This window comes from Carcharodon carcharias, chromosome 20 (assembly GCF_017639515.1).
Source record: "Carcharodon carcharias isolate sCarCar2 chromosome 20, sCarCar2.pri, whole genome shotgun sequence".
NCBI lineage: Eukaryota > Metazoa > Chordata > Chondrichthyes > Lamniformes > Lamnidae > Carcharodon > Carcharodon carcharias.
The window spans coordinates 111,669,678-111,688,872 of NC_054486.1; the positions used below are offsets into that span (position 1 = coordinate 111,669,678).

The 19,195-nt window shown below is 46.6% G+C and overlaps 1 protein-coding gene across 2 annotated transcripts in view; it reads right to left on the reverse strand.

The window, feature by feature from the left end:
* The window catches only part of zgc:163014 (uncharacterized protein LOC100038766 homolog), a 30,151-nt gene extending 14,143 nt beyond the window's left edge, over positions 1-16,008 (reverse strand). The window contains exons 1-5 of one of the 2 annotated variants that reach the window (XM_041215071.1): positions 15,876-16,008; positions 11,926-12,031; positions 2,325-2,450; positions 1,329-1,479; positions 667-696 (exon numbers count right to left, since the gene is read on the reverse strand). In XM_041215071.1, the coding sequence (XP_041071005.1) occupies positions 667-696; positions 1,329-1,479; positions 2,325-2,450; positions 11,926-12,031; positions 15,876-15,961 (499 nt within the window). In that variant the 5' untranslated portion in view covers positions 15,962-16,008. Of the gene's footprint in view, positions 1-666; positions 697-1,328; positions 1,480-2,324; positions 2,451-11,925; positions 12,032-12,879; positions 13,226-15,875 lie in introns of those variants that run through there. The other variant, XM_041215072.1, reaches the window with a different exon arrangement.
* Positions 16,009-19,195: the final 3,187 nt, after the last annotated feature.

The window sequence follows — 19,195 nt, forward strand, 5'->3', positions numbered from 1 at the left end:
AACAATTCTTAAAAATTGAGGTTTTGGTGGACAGGCAGTCAGTGTAGAAATACAGGAAATACTTTTTCATAGAGTGAGTGGTTCGGATCTGGAATGCACTGCCTGAGACTGTGGTGGAGGCAGGTCCAATCGAGGCTTTCAAAAGAGAATTGAATGATTATCTGAGGAAGGAACATTTACAGGGCTATGGGAGAAAGGAAGGGGAGTGGGACTCTGAGTTGCTTTTGCAGAGAGTGGGCGTGGACACAATGGATCGAACGGCTTCCTTCTGGGCTGCAATCCTTCTGATTCTCTGAACATAACATGCGACTTATTAGAGAAATTTTCCCAGTCCCTCTGTGTTTTGTATGCCCTTGTCTGAGGACAAATCTCTGTGCGGCTAATGTTACTGCTCACTGTCCATTCATAGTGAGTGAGGCTAGACACAATGTGTCAGAGGGTAATTAAACTATGGAGAGCATATCCTATCCTTGTTCCCCTCAACACAAGGACTCACATGTATATTGTTCGTTACATAATCTGAGGTGCTTTCTATTCCATTGTTTCCCCAGTGAGTCCTTGTATAGACTGGTAGCAGGAACCCCAGCTGTTTCCTACTCCTCTAGCCCAAAGTGAAATGAAAGCCGCATTGGTTTAGTCACAAGCTTGCAACCAGATTGAGCTCACCTCTTAGCCTCTTCACATCCAAAGCACACCCTAGAAACGAGAAGTGAATAGCAGTCAACAGAAATGCTCATCCACACATCCCACAACATAATGGCAATGCCACTCAATGTAGCAACATGCCAAACCATCAGCCACCCCTCTGTGGTAGGAGTCTCAGTTTGGGATATTTGAAGGGCTTGGAAACCCCACATCACTGAACATTCAAAGGGTTGTTTAGCCTGCAACATCAGGGGGTTCCCTTTCTCCTCCATCCACCTCTGAACATTAATCCCTTTAGCCAACAAAAATCTATCAATCACACTTTGAAATTTTTAATTGTCCCCCCTAACATCCACAGCTTTTTTTTTTGGTGGGAGTGGAGGGGAAGTGTTTCAGATTCCACTACCCTTTGTGTGAAGAAGTGCTTCCTGACTTCACCCTGAATGGCCTGGCTCAAATTTTTAGGTTATACCCCCTTGTTTTGACCCCCCCCCCACAACACCCACCCACCCACCCACCAGGGACAATAGTTTCTCTCTATCAACTCCCTTTATCATCTTAAACACCCCAGTTAAATTACCCTTAAACCTTCTCTACACCAAGTAACTTCTATAGCTCCTCACTGGGGTAAGTGACTTTTGATGGACAAGTCATTCTCCGAACGCAAGTGACCTGAGCTTCACCTGTCAGGTCGTCTTCGTCCAGGTGATCAGCACATGTGTCGGAAGAGTCCATAATCTTTGATGGAGTGAAGGATGGCACCGGAGGACGAGGAGTCTCTGTGTAAATCCTCTGGCTCCTCTCCTGCTGCACCTGGGCACAGTTCCAGTGAGGCTGTGGACAATATTGTTAGTGCAGGACAGAATATCACACCCTCCCTCCCTCCCTCTCCCACCCACCCATCGTTCCAAGGTTTCAATGCCTCCTGCACACTCCAGTCAAGTTTCATGGACAGTAGATCTCAGGAAGGAGATATTGGGCTTGGAGGGGGTGCAACACAGATTCATCAGAATGATGCTCGAGCTGAAGGAATTAAATTACGAGGACAGGTTTAATAGGCTAGGTTTGTATTCCCTTGAGTTTAGTAGATTAAGGGGTGATCTAATTGAAATGTTTAAGACGATTAACTGAGTTAATACAGTAGAGAGAGAGAAACCATTTCTCCAGTGTGGATGGAGGGCAGGACATTAAAATATGAGCCAGGTCATTCAGGGTGATGTCAGGAGGCACTTCTCCACGCAAAGGGGAGTGCAAATCTAGAACTCTTGCCCTGGATAAATTGGGGATCAACTGGAGCTTTCAACATCCAGGTGAACAGACCTTGGTTGGGTAAGGATATCACAGGTGGGTAAACAGAGCCGAGATACAGATCAGTCATTATATTGAATGGCAAGCCTGGCTCGAGGGGCTGAATGGCATGTTCCTGCTGTTCTGACAGTAATATTTGGGTACACCTTATCCATATTATTTCATAGCCTTCCCTCCAGAAGGCAGTTTCAAGTTTTATAAACGAGGGGGTAAATTCCTCCCCAGATTTGGATAGAGGAGATCAGGAATACAAAGGATACAAGGAAACATGGGACACAAGCTGACTGACAGAGAATTGATTCCCACTGCACATGCCGATGGGGAATTCCCATTCCCAATCCCTCCACAGGAAATCTTGCAGGGGTACTTACAGCTGCAAGGAAACAGGGGAAAAGTGGAGCGATGTCATCCAGGAGATCAGCTAGGGCATCATCCAGGGCAAGGCAAGACTTGGCCGTGACAACCGGTGTACTGCTCGAGAAATCCACCCTCTTCAACTGGCAGGAAAAAGACACTTTTTTTTAAAAATGTATTCATTCATGGGATTAGTGTGTCACTGGCTGGACCAGCATTTATTGCCCATCCCTAGTTGCCCTTGAGAAGGTGCTGGTGAGCTGCCTTCTTGAGCCGCTGCAGTCCATGTGGTGTAGGTACACCCACAGCGCTGTTAGGGGGGGAGTTCCAGGGTTTTGACCCAGCGACAGTGAAGGAACGGTGACTTAAGGGGGTGGTGGTGGTGGCTTAGTGCTAATGTCACTGGACTAGTAAACCAGAGGTCCAGGCTCTGTGGACATAGATTCAAATCCAACCACGGCAGTTGGTGCAATTTAAATTCAATTAATAAATTTGGAAATGAAAACTAGTCTCATTAACTGTGACCATTAAACTATCATCGATTGTTGTAAAAACCCATCTGGGTCACTAATGTCCTTTATGGAGGGAAATCTGCCATCCTTACCCGGTCTGGCCTACATGTGACTCCAGACCCACAGCAATGTGGTTGCCTCTGAAATGGCTTTGCAAGCCACTCAGTTGTATAAATTGACTAAAAAGTCTAAATGGAATGAAACCGGATGGACCACCCGGCATCAACCTAGACACTGGAAATGGCAACAGCAAACTCAGCCCTGTCGACCCTGCAAAGTCCTCCTTACTAACATCTGGGGGCTAGTGCCAAAATTGGGACAGCTGTCTCACGGACTAGTCAAGCAACAGACTGACATTGTCATCCTCACGGAATCATACCTTACAGATAATGTCCCAAATTCCACCATCACCATCCCTGGGTATGTCCTGTCCCACCAGCAGGACAGACCCAGCAGAGGTGGGGGCACAGTGGTATACAGTCGGGAGGGAGTTACCCTGGGAGTCCTCAACATTGACTCCGGACCCCAAGACGTTTCATGGCATCAGGTCAAACACGAGCAAGGAAACCTCCTGCTGATTACCACGTACTGCCCTCCCTCAGCTGATGAATCAGTGCTCCTCTATGTTGAGTATCACATGGAGGAAGCACTAAGGGTGGCAAGGGCACAGAATGTACTCTGGGTGGGGGGACTTCAATATCCATCCCCAAGAGTGGTTTGGTAGCACCACCACAGTCCAAATCCTAAAGGACCTAGCTGCTAGACCGGATCTGTGGTAGTTAGTGAGGGAACCAACAAGAGGGAAAAACATACTTGACCTCATCCTCATTAACATGCTGAAGATGCATTTGCCCATGACAGTATCAGTAGGAGTGACCACCACACAGTCATTGTGAATGAAGTCCCATCTTCACATTGAGGATATCCTCTATCGTGTTGTGTGGGACTACCACTGTGCTAAATGGGATAGATGTCAAACAGATCTAGCAACTCAAGACTGGGCATCCATGAGGTGCTGTGGACCATCAGCAGCAGCAGAATTGTATTCAAACACAATCTGTAACCTCATGGCCCAGCATATCCCCCTCTCTACCATTACCATCAAGCCAGGGGATCAACCCTGGTTCAATGAAGAGTACAGGAAGTCATGCTTTGAGCAGCACCAGGCATACTTAAAAATGAGAAGTCAACCCGGTGAAGCTGTAACACAGGACTACTTGTGTGCCAAACAGCATAAGCAGCAAGTGATAGACAGAGCTAAGCGATCCCACAACAAACAGATCAGATCTAAGCTCTGCAGTCCTGCCACATCCAGTTGTGAATGGTAGTGGACAATTAAACAACACTTTGGAGGAGGAGGCTCCACAAATATTTCCATCTTCAATGATGGGGGAATCCAGCACAGCAGTGCAAAAGATAAGGCTGAAGCATTCACAACAATCTTCAGCCAGGAATGCCAAGTGCATGATCCATCTTGGCTTCCTCTGGAGGTCCCTAGCATCACAGATGCCAGTCTTCAGCCAATTCAATTCACTCCACCTGATATTAAGAAATGGCTAAAGGCACTGGATACAGCAAAGGCTATGGGCTCTGACAATATTCCAGGAATAGCACTGAAGACTTGTGCTCCAGAACTTGCTGTGCCCCTAGCTAAGCTGTTCCAGTACAGCTACAACACTGGCATCTACCTGGCTATGTGCAAAATTGCCCAGATATGTCCTGTACACAAAGAGCAGGACAAATCCAACCTGACCAATTACCACTCTATTAGTCTACTCTCGATTGTCAGCAAAGTGATGGAAGGGGTCATCAACAGTGCTATAAAGTGGCACTTGCTTGGCAATAACCTGCTCACTGACACTCAGTTTGGGTTCCGCCAGGGTCACTCATCTCCTGACCTCATTACAGCCTTGGTTCAAAAATGGACAAACGAGCTGAACTCCCAAGGTGAGGTGAGAGTGACTGCCCTTGACATCAAGGCCGCATTTGACCAATTGTGGCATCAAGGAGCCCCAGCAAAACTGGATTCAGTGGGAATCAGGGGGATAACTCTCTGCTGGTTGGAGTCATGCCTAGCACAAAGGAAGATGTGGTTGTTGGAGGTCAGTCATCTCAGCTCCAGGACATCCCTGCAGGGGTTCCTCAGGGTAGTGTCAAGGCCCAACCATTTTCAGCTGCTCCCCCACATCTTAAGGTTAGAAGTTGGCATGTTCACTGCCGATTCACTTTCAATGGCATTACCATCGCGAATCCCCCACTATCCACATACTGCGGGTTACCAAGTCACAGAATCACTGTGCAGAAGAGGCCCTTCGGCCCATCGGGTCTGCATCGACACATGAGAAACACCTACCTACCTAATCCCATTTACCAGCACTTGGCCCATAGCCTTGAATGTTATGATGTGCCAAGTGCTCAATCAGGTACTTTTTAAAGGATATGAGGCAACCCACCTCCACCACCCTCCCAGGCAGCGCATTCCAGACCGTCACCACCCTCTGGGTAAAATAGTTTTTCCTCACATCCCCCTAAACCTCCTGCCCCTCACCTTGAACTTATGCCCCCTTGTGACTGACCCTTCAACTAAGGGGAATAGCTGCTCCCTATCCATGCCCCTCATAATCTTGTACACCTCGATCAGGTCGCCCCTCAGTCTTCTCTGCTCCAATGAAAACGACCCAAGTCTATCCAACCTCTCTTCATAATTTAAATGTTTCATCCCAGGCAACATCCTGGTGAATCTCCTCTGCACCCCCTCCAGTGCAATCACATCCTTCCTATAATGTGGCAACCAGACCTGCACACAGTACTCCAGCTGTGGCCTCACCAAGGTTCTATACAACTCCAACATGACCTCTCTACTTTTGAAATCTATGCCTTGATTGATAAAAGCAAGTGTCCCATATGCCTTTTTCACCACCCCACTAACATGCCCCTCTGCCTTCAGAGATTTATGGACACACACACCAAGGTCCCTTTGTTCCTCAGAACTTCCTAGTGCCATACCATTCATTGAATATTTCCTTGTCAAATTACTCCTTCCAAAACTCTCACTTTTCAGGGTTAAATTCCATCTGCCACTTATCTGCCCATTTGACCATCCCGTCTATATCTTCCTGTAGCCCAAGACACTCAGCCTCACTGTTAACCACCCGACCAATCTTTGTGTCATCCGCAAACTTACTAATCCTACCCCCAACCAGTCATACGGCCTCAAAACATTAATCCTGTCTTTCTCTCCACAGATGCTGTTAGACCTGCTGAGTTTTTCCAGCATTTTCTGTTTTTGTTTCAGATTTCCAGCATCTGCAGTATTTTGCTTTTATCTTATTGTTCGCTGACGATTGCACATCCCCACTTCTGACCTCTTGATGGAGGGAGGATCAGTGTTGAACAGCTGAAGATGGTTGGGCGTAGGACACTACCATGAGGAACAGGGTTCAAAATATAGAGGCTGCAGGTGAACTCCCCCTCAAAACATCACAAGTAGCCCCTGAGAAAGCAACGATACAGGGTTGAAAAATTTAAGAAGGTCAACCCCATATCATCCCGTCACATTCTGAAATCCACTCTCAGTGCCATGCGCCGCCATATGAACACACTCGACCTCTCCCTCCAGCAGCACCGCCATACCCTTTTTCAAAGCTGCGCGTGCCCCCAGTTTCATTTTATCCTTCGGCTCATCCGACGCCTCAACAAGAAACTTTTTCTCTTTCTCTCAAGTGCTAAGGAACGCAAGCTCCAACAACTCATCGACACCAACACCCATCTAGGACCCTCCACCCCTGCCTGTCCCTCCATCCCCACCCCATCTTCCAATCCCAACCCCAGCCGTGTATTCACTATACCCCCTGACCTTCCCCTCTCCGATGCTGAACGTTCAGTGCTCAGCAAGGGACTTAGTTTCATACCCTTACGCCCTCACCTCAATGAATTTCGGGCTCGGCATGATACTGAACTCTTCTTCCGCCGTCTTCGTCTCCGGGCTCACTTCTTTGGGCAGGAGTCCTCTCCCAGTTCAACGGATCCTTTTACCCATCTTCAATATTCTCCCTCCACCTGGACCCCTCCCTCTGGATTCTTACCTTCTCTCGATCTTTTCATTGAGAACTGTCGGCGCGACATTAGTCGTCTCAATTTCTCTGCTCCTCTCACCCATTCTAACCTGTCTCTCTCTGAACTTACTGCACTCCATTCTCTCAGGTCCAACCCTGACATTGTCATCAAACCCGCTGACAAGGGTGGTGCTGTTGTTGTCTGGCGCACTGACCTCTACCACGCGGAGGCTGAGCGTCAACTCGCAGACACTTCCTCCTACCTCTCCCTGGACCATGACCCCACCACTGAACATCAAGCCATTGTTTCCAGGACTGTCACTGACCTCATCTCCTCTGGGGATCTCCCTCCCACAGCTTCCAACCTGATAGTTGCCCAACCTCGGACGGCCCGCTTCTATCTCCTACCCAAAATCCACAAACAGAACTGCCCCGGTAGACCGATCGTCTCAGCTTGCTCCTGCCCCACAGAACTCATTTCTCGTTATCTTGACTCCCTTCTCTCTCCCCTTGTCCAGTCCCTTCCCACCTACATCCGTGATTCCTCTGACACCTTACGTCACATCAACAATTTCCAGTTCCCTGGCCCCTACCGCTTCCTCTTCACCATGGACGTCCAATCCCTCTACACCTCCATCCCCCACCAGGATGGTCTGAGGGCCCTTAGCTTCTTCCTCGAACAGAGGCCCGAACAATCCCCATCCACCACTACTCTCCTCCGTCTGGCTGAACTTGTTCTCACGCTGAACAATTTCTCCTTCAACTCCTCTCACTTCCTCCAAATAAAAGGTGTGGCTATGGGTACCCGCATGGGCCCCAGCTATGCCTGTCTCTTTATGGGGTATGTGGAACATTCCTTGTTGCAGTCCTACTCCGGCCCCCTTCCACAACTCTTTCTCCGGTACATCGATGATTATTTCGGTGCTGCTTCATGCTCTCGTCAGGACTTGGAAAAATTTATTAATTTTGCTTCCAATCTCCACCCCTCCATCATTTTCACGTGGTCCATCTCTGACACTTCCCTTCCTTCCTTGACCTCTCTGTCTCAATCTCTGGTGATAGACTGTCCACCAATATCCATTACAAACCCACCGACACCCACAGCTATCTCGACTACAGCTCCTCACACCCCACTTCCTGTAAGGACTCCATCCCATTCTCTCAGTTCCTTCGCCTCCGTCGCATCTGTTCCGATGATGCTACATTCAAAAACAGTTCCTCTGACATGTCCTCCTTCTTCCTTAACCGAGGTTTTCCACCCACGGTCGTTGACAGGGCCCTCAACCGTGTCCGGCCCATCTCCCGCGCATCCGCCCTCACTCCTTCTCCTCCCTCCCAGGAACATGATAGGGTCCCCCTTGTCCTCACTTATCACCCCACCAGCCTCCACGTTCAAAGGATCATCCTCCGCCATTTCCGCCAACTCCAGCATGATGCCACTACCAAACACATCTTCCCTTCACCCCCCTTATCGGCATTCCGTAGGGATCGCTCCCTCCGGGACACCCTGGTCCACTCCTCCATCACCCCCTACTCCTCAACCCCCTCCTATGGCACAACCCCTTGCCCACGCAAAAGATGCAACACCTGCCCCTTCACTTCCTCTCTCCTCACCGTCCAAGGACCCAAACACTCCTTTCAAGTGAAGCAGCATTTCACTTGCATTTCCCCCAACTTAGTCTACTGCATTCGTTGCTCCCAATGTGGTCTCCTCTACATTGGAGAGACCAAACGTAAACTGGGCGACCGCTTTGCAGAACACCTGCGGTCTGTCCGCAAGAATGACCCAAACCTCCCTGTCGCTTGCCATTTTAACACTCCACCCTGCTCTCTTGCCCACATGTCTGTCCTTGGCTTGCTGCATTGTTCCAGTGAAGCCCAACGCAAACTGGAGGAACAACACCTCATCTTCCGACTAGGGACTTTACAGCCTTCCGGACTGAATATTGAATTCAACAACTTTAGGTCGTGAGTCCCCTCCCCCATCCCCACCCCCTTTCTGTTTCCCCCTTCTTTTTTTTTTTCCCAATAAATTATAAAGATTTTCCTTTTCCCACCTATTTCCATTATATAAAAAAAAAACCCACTAGAGCTATACCTTGAGTGCCCTACCATCCATTCTTAATTAGCACATTCGTTTAGATAATATCACCAACTTTAACTTTAACACCTATGTGTTCTATTGTACTATTGTTGTTGACATCTTTTGATGATCTGCTTCTATCACTGCTTGTTTGTCGCTACAACCACACCAACCCCCTCCACCTCTCTGTCTCTCTATCTCTCCGCCCCCCACACACACACCTTAAACCAGCTTATATTTCAGCTCTTTCCTGGACTCGAACTCAAGTTCTGTCGAAGGGTCATGAGGACTCGAAACGTCAACTCTTTTCTTCTCCGCCGATGCTGCCAGACCTGCTGAGTTTTTCCAGGTAATTCTGTTTTTGTTTTGGATTTCCAGCATCCGCAGTTTTTTTGTTTTTAACCCCATACAATATCACTTTACATTATGGATCCTCCATGGTCCAGGGCTGAACAATTGCTGATGCAGGTTTCCCTGGGAATAGGGAAACATGTAGAGTTTTGATTGGAGGAGCAACAAGTGTGGAAGACACAGGATCTGTGAGGAGCCGCTCCTCCAATCACAGATTCTGTCTCTCCCAGACTCGCTGCTGCAGCTCCTCCAATCGCAGATTCTGTCTCTCCCATACTCGCTGCTCCAGCTCCTCCAATCACAGATTCTGTCTCTCCCAGACTCGCTGCTCCAGCTCCTCCAGACACGTGGTCCCTCCATTCCTCCCACTCTTGATGCTCCTCCAAAGACAGAATCTATGACTGGAGGACCAGCAAAGGTAGGGGGAATGGAGGGACCGTGTGATTGAGGGAGCTGGAGCAGCGAGAATGGGAGAGAGACAGGAGAGATGGAGGCCAAGATGGGGACAGATCCAGTACAGGTCCAGTGGTTCTGGCCGTGTCTGAGGAGGGAGAGGGAATGTGAGATGGAGTGTGAGAGACTGAGGGAGGAGAGGGGGAAACCTTGGGAGGGGGGACAGCAGGAGGGTGTGGGCAACACGCAATATTTCTCACTTCTACACTTACAGCTTATTTTATTAATTTATATATATGATTTCCTGACTTGTCCTTTTTAAAATATCTGAAACCCTCCTCCTGGGCCGGTTTGCAAACCTGCTAACAAGGATAACAAGAATCAAACAGGAAGGTTAAAACCGTTCCTTCCTTCCTCTTTTATATTTGTCCAATAAGTTATTTTGGAGTCAAGCTCAAAGTAGAGAGATATGGGGAAAGAGGGTGAAAAAGAACCCTGGGGGTAGGGGTGGGGGGGACGTCTAGTTTTTTTTCCTGTTCCCCTCAGGTTTTTCAAGTGCTTCTGCTATCGAAGTGTCTGTCTGTACACAGGAGCTGTTATTTTCTTAAAATAAAGAGCTTCGATGTGTAGAAAAAGTTGGGAGTTTGTCCTGTTGATACAGAATAGCCTGACCTTCCAGGCCTGGTGTTTGCTTTACTGTCAGGCACCAGAGGAGGGTGACTAGGGGTGTGGTGAGTGAAGGGAAACTGTATAACTGTTGTTGGATTCTCGTTCACCTGCCTGGCACCAAGCCTCTTGCTTTTTCAAATATCCTTTAAGAGGGGGCGTGGGGTGAATTAACAAATTCCTGCTTCAAGAACGGTTGGGTTACTAACTCAAATTTTTAGATCTAAGGAGCCCCTGAAAACCAAAACGTAGGCCAAGAAAATCTCAGAGGCCCATGGGAAAAATAAAAATTATTTTGCCTTCGGCTGAGGACACTGCCCTGGGGACACCGACACCGGGGACACCGACACCGGGGACACCGACACCGGGGACACCGACACTGCCCCGGGGACACCGACACTGCCCCGGGGACACCAACACTGCCCCGGGGACACCGACACTGCCCCGGGGACACCGACACTGCCCCGGGGAACTCCTGCAGTGATGTCCTGGAGCTGAGGTGACTGATCTCCAACAACCACAACTATCTTCCTTTGTGCTGGGTATGACTCCAACCAGCAGAGAGTTTCCCCCTGATTCCCATTGACCAGATCTGTAGTGAATCTAGCAAAATACTGCAGATGCTGGAAACCTGAAACAAAAACAGAAAATGCTGGAAAAACTCAGCAGGTCTGGCAGCCTCTGTGGAGAGAGAAACAGAGTTAATGTTAAAGTCCACATGACTCTTCTTCAGAGCTCTTCTGTTCTGACTCCGTCCCATTTAGCACGGTGATGGTGCCATACAACATGATGGACAGCATCCTCAGTGAAGATGGGACTTGGTCTGTACAAGGACGGGGCAGTAGTCACTCCTGCCAATACTATCATGGACAAATGCATCTGGTGGGGTTGAGCTCAAGTTGGCTTTTCCCCACTTGTTGACTCCCTCACCACCTGCTGCAGACCCAGTCTACCTTCATTCCAATCTTTACAGAGCTACTTTTGCTCCTTTTCCTTTAAGAGGTAGAGAGCAAGGAAGGAATCCATTTTTATGTTAAACCCAGGAGACTATCGCCCTAGAAAACTTGGCTAGCTCGAGGAATAAAACAAGCTACTCCCGGGGTTAAACAGCACAATGACTGTACTTAATGAGGGATGGGAGATGGAACAGCACCAGCCGGAATCCGGCACAGCGTGGAGCAGAGATTCATGCTCACAGATCGATGTAAAGGACAATGAGGAGCAGAAATGTGAGAGCATCCAGTTAAATTCCAATTTGAGGTGGTGGTGGGGGGAAACACATTGAAGAGAGTAAGAGGTAAAATGAATGCTGGGCTGTAGGGAGAGAGGAGTGCGACTATTTGGATAGCTCTTTCAAAGAGCCAGTACCAGCATGGTGGGCTGAATGGCCTCCTGTGCTGTAAGAATCTATGATTGAAAGTGGCCAAACAATCCATTAGTTTGTCCTTTCAGGTGTAGCCCTGTGAGACTCCAGCATTGTGTGTTTTAAATTCAGATTTTTAGCAACTCCACTCCTTTTTAAATTCACAGTTACTGTGTAAATCTCACCACCTCCTACCTGTCCATTCAGGATCAGACACAGGGTCCCCTGGCCCCCTCTCTCTGCCTCCTCCATGGCAGCTGCTGACAGGTCGCTCCTCCAGTCTCCCTGCCACACCAGACACCTACAGAGTAGAAACAAAGACAATCTCTCAGGGCACGTAGCAGCCTGGAATCCCACCCAGTGACACTGGCCACTTCCCTACACCCGTTATCCCTGGACTCAACTGTTCCTACACTCTACCGACCAACCTCCCTGCATCGACCCTCTGCAATTCTAGCTCATCAAAACTCTGCTACCCGTGTTCTAACTCACAGCAGGTCCTGATCACATCCCTGTGCTTGCTGAGCTACACTGGCTTCTGGTTAAGCAACAGCCTGATTTTCAAACACTGTTTTCAAATCCCTCCATGACCTCATCTCTGTATCCTCCTCCAGTCCCACAAACCTCCAAGATATCTGTGCTCCTCTAATTCAGACCTCTTGTGCATTCCAGTTATAATCACTCCACCATTGGTGGCTATGCCTTCAGTTGCCTGGGCCCCAAACTCTGGAATTCCCTCTTTACACCTCTCCACCTCATTTCCTATAAAGACACTCCTTAAAACTCACCTCCTTGACTAAGTTTTTGGGCACCTGTCCTAATATCTTAGGTGACCGAGTGTTAGGTAACACTCGACTGAAGCGCTGTGAGACCTTGAGCTCAGGCGCTGTATAAATTCAGGTTGCCATTGCCTAACATTCAGCTGAATCAGCCAGCGCATCTTACCTCATCATCCAGAGCACAGAAAGTATTGACTCTCATCGCATCATCGAACAGCATTCAGAATGGGTTCGAGGTTTTGGTCTAAATAATCCTTTCCAGGTGATCCCAACTGTGGATTGCTCCCTGTGAATTTCTTCCGTGTACCTCTCCTTATCTAACAATGTTTCAGTATAATGAAGCATTGCTCCAGAGTTACCAGATACTTACCTGCTAGTAAAAGATCCCCTCTCAGTCACATCCTTTTCAAGAACCAGTTTCTTCAGTCTTCTTTCTTTGGTTGTTCTTCTTTCATGGGTCCAACCCTTAAAAAAGTTCCCCTTGCCTCTCAGTCACCAGAGCTGGACACAGGGTGTGAGGTGACCAGAACTGCGCACAGTGCTCGTGGTGGGTATGACCAGTGCTGAGTGCAGTTCTAGCACGACAGTGTAGCACAGTTGTCAATACTCAGCATCTGGTTGGCTCTGCGTTTGTGCAGCACAGTGAATTTGTGTGCTAATTGCAGAATCTGTCATCCATCTTTACCTTTAGCCAGTTCTACACCCTCCTCCTCGTCCTCCTCCTCTCGGAGTACAATATCCAGTTTCAACATGATCCGTAAGCTTGAAAATCAGCCATTGGGCCTGACAGAACAAAGTGTCCAAGCTCAAGCAAGAAAACATGTTAACACAAGGCATCGAATTTGAGGCTGCCGTTGGCAATCTCAAAAGCAGACAAAAACAAAATACTGATTAGAAATCACCAGGAAGCAGTAATGGAAGCTTATCCTGCACTGGGCCATAAGATTGAGTCCAGCAGATGATCTACAAACAATGTGGCAAATGCCCTCCTGTGCTGTTGAGCATAATATCCATCTATTTCCTGAGGGATTCTAGGGTTTTTGACTCCACTGAATTATCCCATACTGAAAGCCTTACATGGTCACTCCACTAGAAAACCTGTACACCAATTCGAAACTTACAGTCTACTGATCAAATTCTAAATGTGGAGGCGTTTCCACTTGCAGGTGAGACCAGAACTTGAGGCTATAATTATAAGATAGTGACGAATAAATCCAATAGGGAGTTCTGGAGGAACTTTTTTATCCAGAGAGTGGTGAGAATGTGGAACTCACTACCATCAGGAGTGATTAAGTAGGATAGTGGGAGGAGGCTTGTATGGAGCATAAACATCAGGTAGAAAATACAATTGAGAGCCAAGCTGAACACAAAAGGTTCAGAAGGGAAGTGAAGAGGGAATACGAGAAAAGACTGGCAGCCAACATAAAGAGGAACCCCAAAGTCTTCTATAGGCATATAAATAGTAAAAGGGTGGTAAAAGGAGGGGTAGGCTGATTAGGGACCAGAAAGGGGAGTTACACATGGAAACAGGGCCATGGCTGAGGTGTTAAATGAATACTTTGCATCCGTCTTTACCAAGGAATCAGATGTTGCCCAGGCCATGGTGACAGACGAAGAAACTCTGTCACTAGAAGGGTTCAAATTGATAAGGAGGTGGTATTGGATAAATTGTCGGCACTTAAAGTTGAAAAGGCACCAGGACCGGATGAGATGCAACCAAGAACACTGAGGGAAGTGAGAGTAGAAATTGCAGGGGCCCTGGCCATAATCTTTCAGTCTTCTCTAGACTCAGGGGAGATGCCAGAGGACTGGAGAATTGCAAACATTACACCCTTGTTCAAAAAAATGTTGTAAGGATAAGCCCAGCAATTACAGACCAGTCAATTTAACTTCGATGGTGGGGAAGCTCCTAGGTACAATTATTCAGGATAGAATTAGTTGTCACTTGGAAAAATATGGGTTGATTAGGAAGAGCCAGCATGGATTTCTAAAGGAGAAATCGTGTTTAACGAACTTGGAGTTTTTTGAAGAGGTAACAGAGAGGGTTGATGAGGGTAATGCTGTTGATGTGGTGTACATGGACTTCCAAAAGGCATTTGATACAGTGCCACACAACAGACTTGTGAGAAAAGTTATAGCTCGTGGAATAAAATGGACAGTAGCAACGTGGATACAAAATTGGCTGAGTTATAGTTAATGGATATTTTTCAGGCTAGAGGAAGGCTTGTAGTGGAGTTCCCCAGGGGTCAGTATTGGGACACTTGCTTTTCCTGATATATATTAACGAGCTAGACCTTGGTGTGCAGAGGGACAATTTCAAAGTTTGTAGATGTTACAAAACTTGGAAGCATTGTAAACTGTGAGGAGGACAATGTAGAACATCAAAAGGACAGACATGTTGGTGGAGTGGGCGGTAGGAAGAACATGGAGGGACAATATAAAATAAGGGTTACAACTCTAAAGGATGTGCAGGAGCAGAGGGACCTGGGTGTATAATGTGTATAAGTCATTAAAGGTGGCAGGACAGGACAGGTGGGGAGAGTAGTTAATAAAGCACAAGTATCCTTGGCTTTATTAATAGGGGCATAGAGTACAAGAGCAAGGAGGCTATGCTGAACTTGTATAGGACACTAGTTAGACCTCAGCTGGAGTATTGTGTACAGTTCTGTGTGCCGCACTTTAGGAAGGATGTGAACACATTGCAGAGAGTGCAGAAGAGGTTTACAAGAATGGTTCCAAAAATGAGAAACTTCAGTTATGAAGATAGATTGGAGAAGTTAGGACTATTCTCCTTGGAGAGGAGGAGGCTAAGACGAGATTTGATAGAAGTGCTCAATGAAGGGGCTGGACAGAGTAGACAAGGAGAAGCTGTTCCAGCTCATAAAAGGATCAAGAACAAGAGGGCACAGATTTTAATAGTGATTTGCAAAAGAAGCAAATGTGATGTGAGAAAAAACTTTTTCACACAACGAGTGGTTCAGGTCTTGAATGCACTGCCTGGAAGTGTGGTGGAGGCAGGATTAATCAAGACATTCAAGGGGACATTAGATAATTATTTGAATAGAAACAATTTGCAGGGATACGGGGAAATGGCAGGAGAATAGCACTGAGTCATAATGCTCATTCGGAGAGCTGGTGCAGACATAATGGGCCAAATGGCCTCCTTCTGCACTGTAACAATTCTGTGATTGAGCAGTCAGGCCGAATGGCCAGTTTCTTTGATGTAACTACCTCATAATGCTATGCAATTTCCAGTGACACAGGGACAGTCAAATACAATCCATCAATACTAATACATTCCTCAAACACAAACATTCAAAGTCTATGATATCTACAGCAACACTTGTCAAACACAGCAGGTCTCACCTCACTGCTGAAGAAAGTATTCCGATTCTCTGGGGTTTTACTTCAGTGCTCACTGACACCTCGACTGAGAAAAAGGTCTCCTCCATGGACACGTTCCAGTTCCCAAAACCAAAAATAACCAGGTGCTCTGGTAGAGGCAACGCCAACTGGCAATGGAAGAAAGATCCGTTGTGCTCTCTGTAAGGCAAGAGGCAGAAAGGAAACAAGTCAAAACTCTGAGTTAGTCTAAATCTGCCTCCAGTGGGAAGCTGTACAGCCTTCACTCATCATCTTGCTTATTGGGAAACCTCCACAACAGGAGAGAAATTGTTTGAGAATTTGGATTTGGTTAAAAATCTGTACTAAAGAGCTGCCATGAAGATGTCAGATTGCCATAAAAACCCATCTGGTCCACTAATGTCCTTTAGGGAAGGAAACCTCATATGTGACTCCAGTCCACCACTGATCGACTCTTAGTTTTCCTCTGAAGTGGTCTAGAATGCTTCCCAGCTGCATCAAACGAACAATAGAACTGAGCAGACACCCCACAGAATGCACTGGTTCAAGATATAGATATGTCATCACCTACTTAGGGAAACAAGAGTATGGGTAAATAAGTGCCAGCAAAATACAAACAATAGTTTCCAGGTGCCAGCAGGTTTGAGTTTTAACAGAGTAAGCATTATAATAGGGATAGATAGAGAGAGGAGGCATGGGGAGGACCTGGCAACTGTCTGACAAGACAGGAATATCCTTGTTGGACTCATTTGTTAAAGGTACATTTTGTTGAGATATGGACTGTGCAGAGAAAGCAAACAGGACCTTCCATTCCCCCTCCTCAGTTAAAAACTGAGGTATGAAGTGTGTCCACTATCTTTATTGGTACAGGAAGAATGTGCTGCAGCACCATCCAATACAACAGTCCATTCCTACCCCTGACTACAGTGAAATTTAATTTATAGTTTAGTTCAAGGCACAACTCCTACAAAACCATTTGCTGTACAAGGAAGAGCAGGATTATTTGGATTTTAAAAAAGTGAATCTCCCACCTCCAGACAGGGTGAGAAAAAACTGAATTAAAGTTTTGCTAATAGGGTGTAAGCGTTGTTGCCCCCATTACCCTTCCCCACCTCTCTATTTTACCTGAGTAACTTGTCAGGAGGCTCAGTGAGTGAACAGAGTAAGTAAAACTCCATCTTTTCCCCTCTCACTCATCCACATGTTTCAGACACTTCCAGCCCCATTCAAATCTCCCGCTCCCGCGCTGCACCACGGGAGCCACGCCCACCCGCACCTGACGTACGGACTATGTGCGCGATGACGTCACCCCAAGTCCCGCCCCTCTTTACCTGGTTTAAGCAACAGAGGAGTTTAGCAACAGGTCCCTTATCCCACTCATGATCCCAGGGATTCCCATTTATTACCCTGGGATTTCCACTGATGATCCCAGGCACTTCCACTCAAGTCATTGACTTTGAGTGTTTGTGCTTGAGGAATGTGTTAATATTGATGGATTGTATATGGAATCACTGGGATAAGAGTGGGCAATATCTGCCCCCTCCCACATCCCAGTGGGATAATGAGTCCATTTCTCAATCTATGTGGTAATAGTGCCCCCACAAAGAAAAAGTTTCAATAATTCAGTTGTTTCACAACTGATCCCAGAGTTTTCACTTCCACATCCATTCCCCACAGCCATCACTCTGTGTAATGACTAACTTCCCACATTTACCTTTTGCTAGTTTGAACCACTTCCCCTTCATCTTACTCCACGGTCTAATTTAAAAAGATATTCCAAATTGGACTTTTCCCTTCCCTAAACTATCTTACACATTTGTGTAGACCTTCTCTCCGACACATCCTGAAACACACACCCAGAATCGGGGACCCTCTATAACCTCAGCAAGGTGACCATTCTTTAGGTGTGTGAGGCAGTGAAACGTGACAGGATTTCAACTCTGGAGAGCACAGACCTGAGCCCAGTTCTGTCCTCTGCTGATGCCCCTACAATTATTTTGACAAGTGATGACATTTCAAAAACACTTTGGGCTTTCTAGAGGACATGTGGGGATATGGAAATGCAAGTTCCTGCTTCATGTTCTTCATGATAGATTTTATCAGCAGTATAATGTAACATATATATCTTTTTTGTTAATTTTCCCCTTTCCTTGCCTCTTTGGGTTTGACAAGTCCTCAACCTGGTCAAAAGATCAATCAATCTACAAAGTCAATCATCTTCATTATTTTTCAGGCCTCAATTAGTTCATCCTTTAACAACTCAAGGCCTTCATCCCAAGTATCATTCTTCTGAATTGTTGTTGGACTTGCTATAAGGCTGATAGGGCCAGAATCTCTCAATCATTACCTTAAAACAAATACCCAGCATTGAGAATCCTGGTCCATCATTAAACAACCAAAGTGAAAGATAAAAACATTGAGTGAATCAGATCCACTCCAGCAACATGAGGTTTAATAGTTGGTGGTGAGCGGTTGTTCAGCATGACCAATAGCAACACTCTATATAAGACCATAAGTTGTAGGAGCAGAAGTAGGCCATTCGGCCCATCGAGTTTGCTCCGCCATTCAATGAGATCATGGCTGATCTGATAATCCTCAACTCCACTTTCCTGCCTTTTCCCCATAACCCCTGATTCTCTTACTGATTAAAAATCTGCCCATTTCAGCCTCGAATATCTTAATGACCCAGCCTCTACAGTAAAGAATTCCACAGATTCATGACCCTCAGAAGAAATTCCTCCTCATCTCTGTTATGTTATAGATTCCAGAAACACTGTACACTATATGTTATAAAAACACTAGGGATACTTTAATTATGATAAAAAGTCCTGTATCAAGCATTCACTACCAGCATTTATTGTTGTGGAGAGATTAGAGAAACTGGGATTGACCTCATTGGAGTGTTTTAGGGAAATTTAATAGAGCTGTTCAAAATCAGAGTTTTGAGAGTGAGGAAGAATTGTTTCCAGTGACATGTGGAACGATAACCAGAGGACACAGATTTAGAATAATTAGAAAAAGATCCAAAGGGGAGATGAGGAAAAATAATAACATAGATCTGGAACGCGCTGCCCGAAAGGCTGATGGAAGCAGCAGACTCAATAACTTTCAAAAGGGAATTGGATTGAAATATTTGCAGGGGTATGGGATAAGGGCAGGGGAGTGGGGCTAATCAAATAGCTTCTTCAAAGAGCCAGTACAAGCAGGAGGCCATTTGGCCCATTTTATGTTACAAGATTCTCTGGCTGCCAAAAGCTATGTTTACAAGTCCCATACCAGTTTCCTTTGCCCGTTTAAGTGCAATTGTGTATCCATATTAAGTG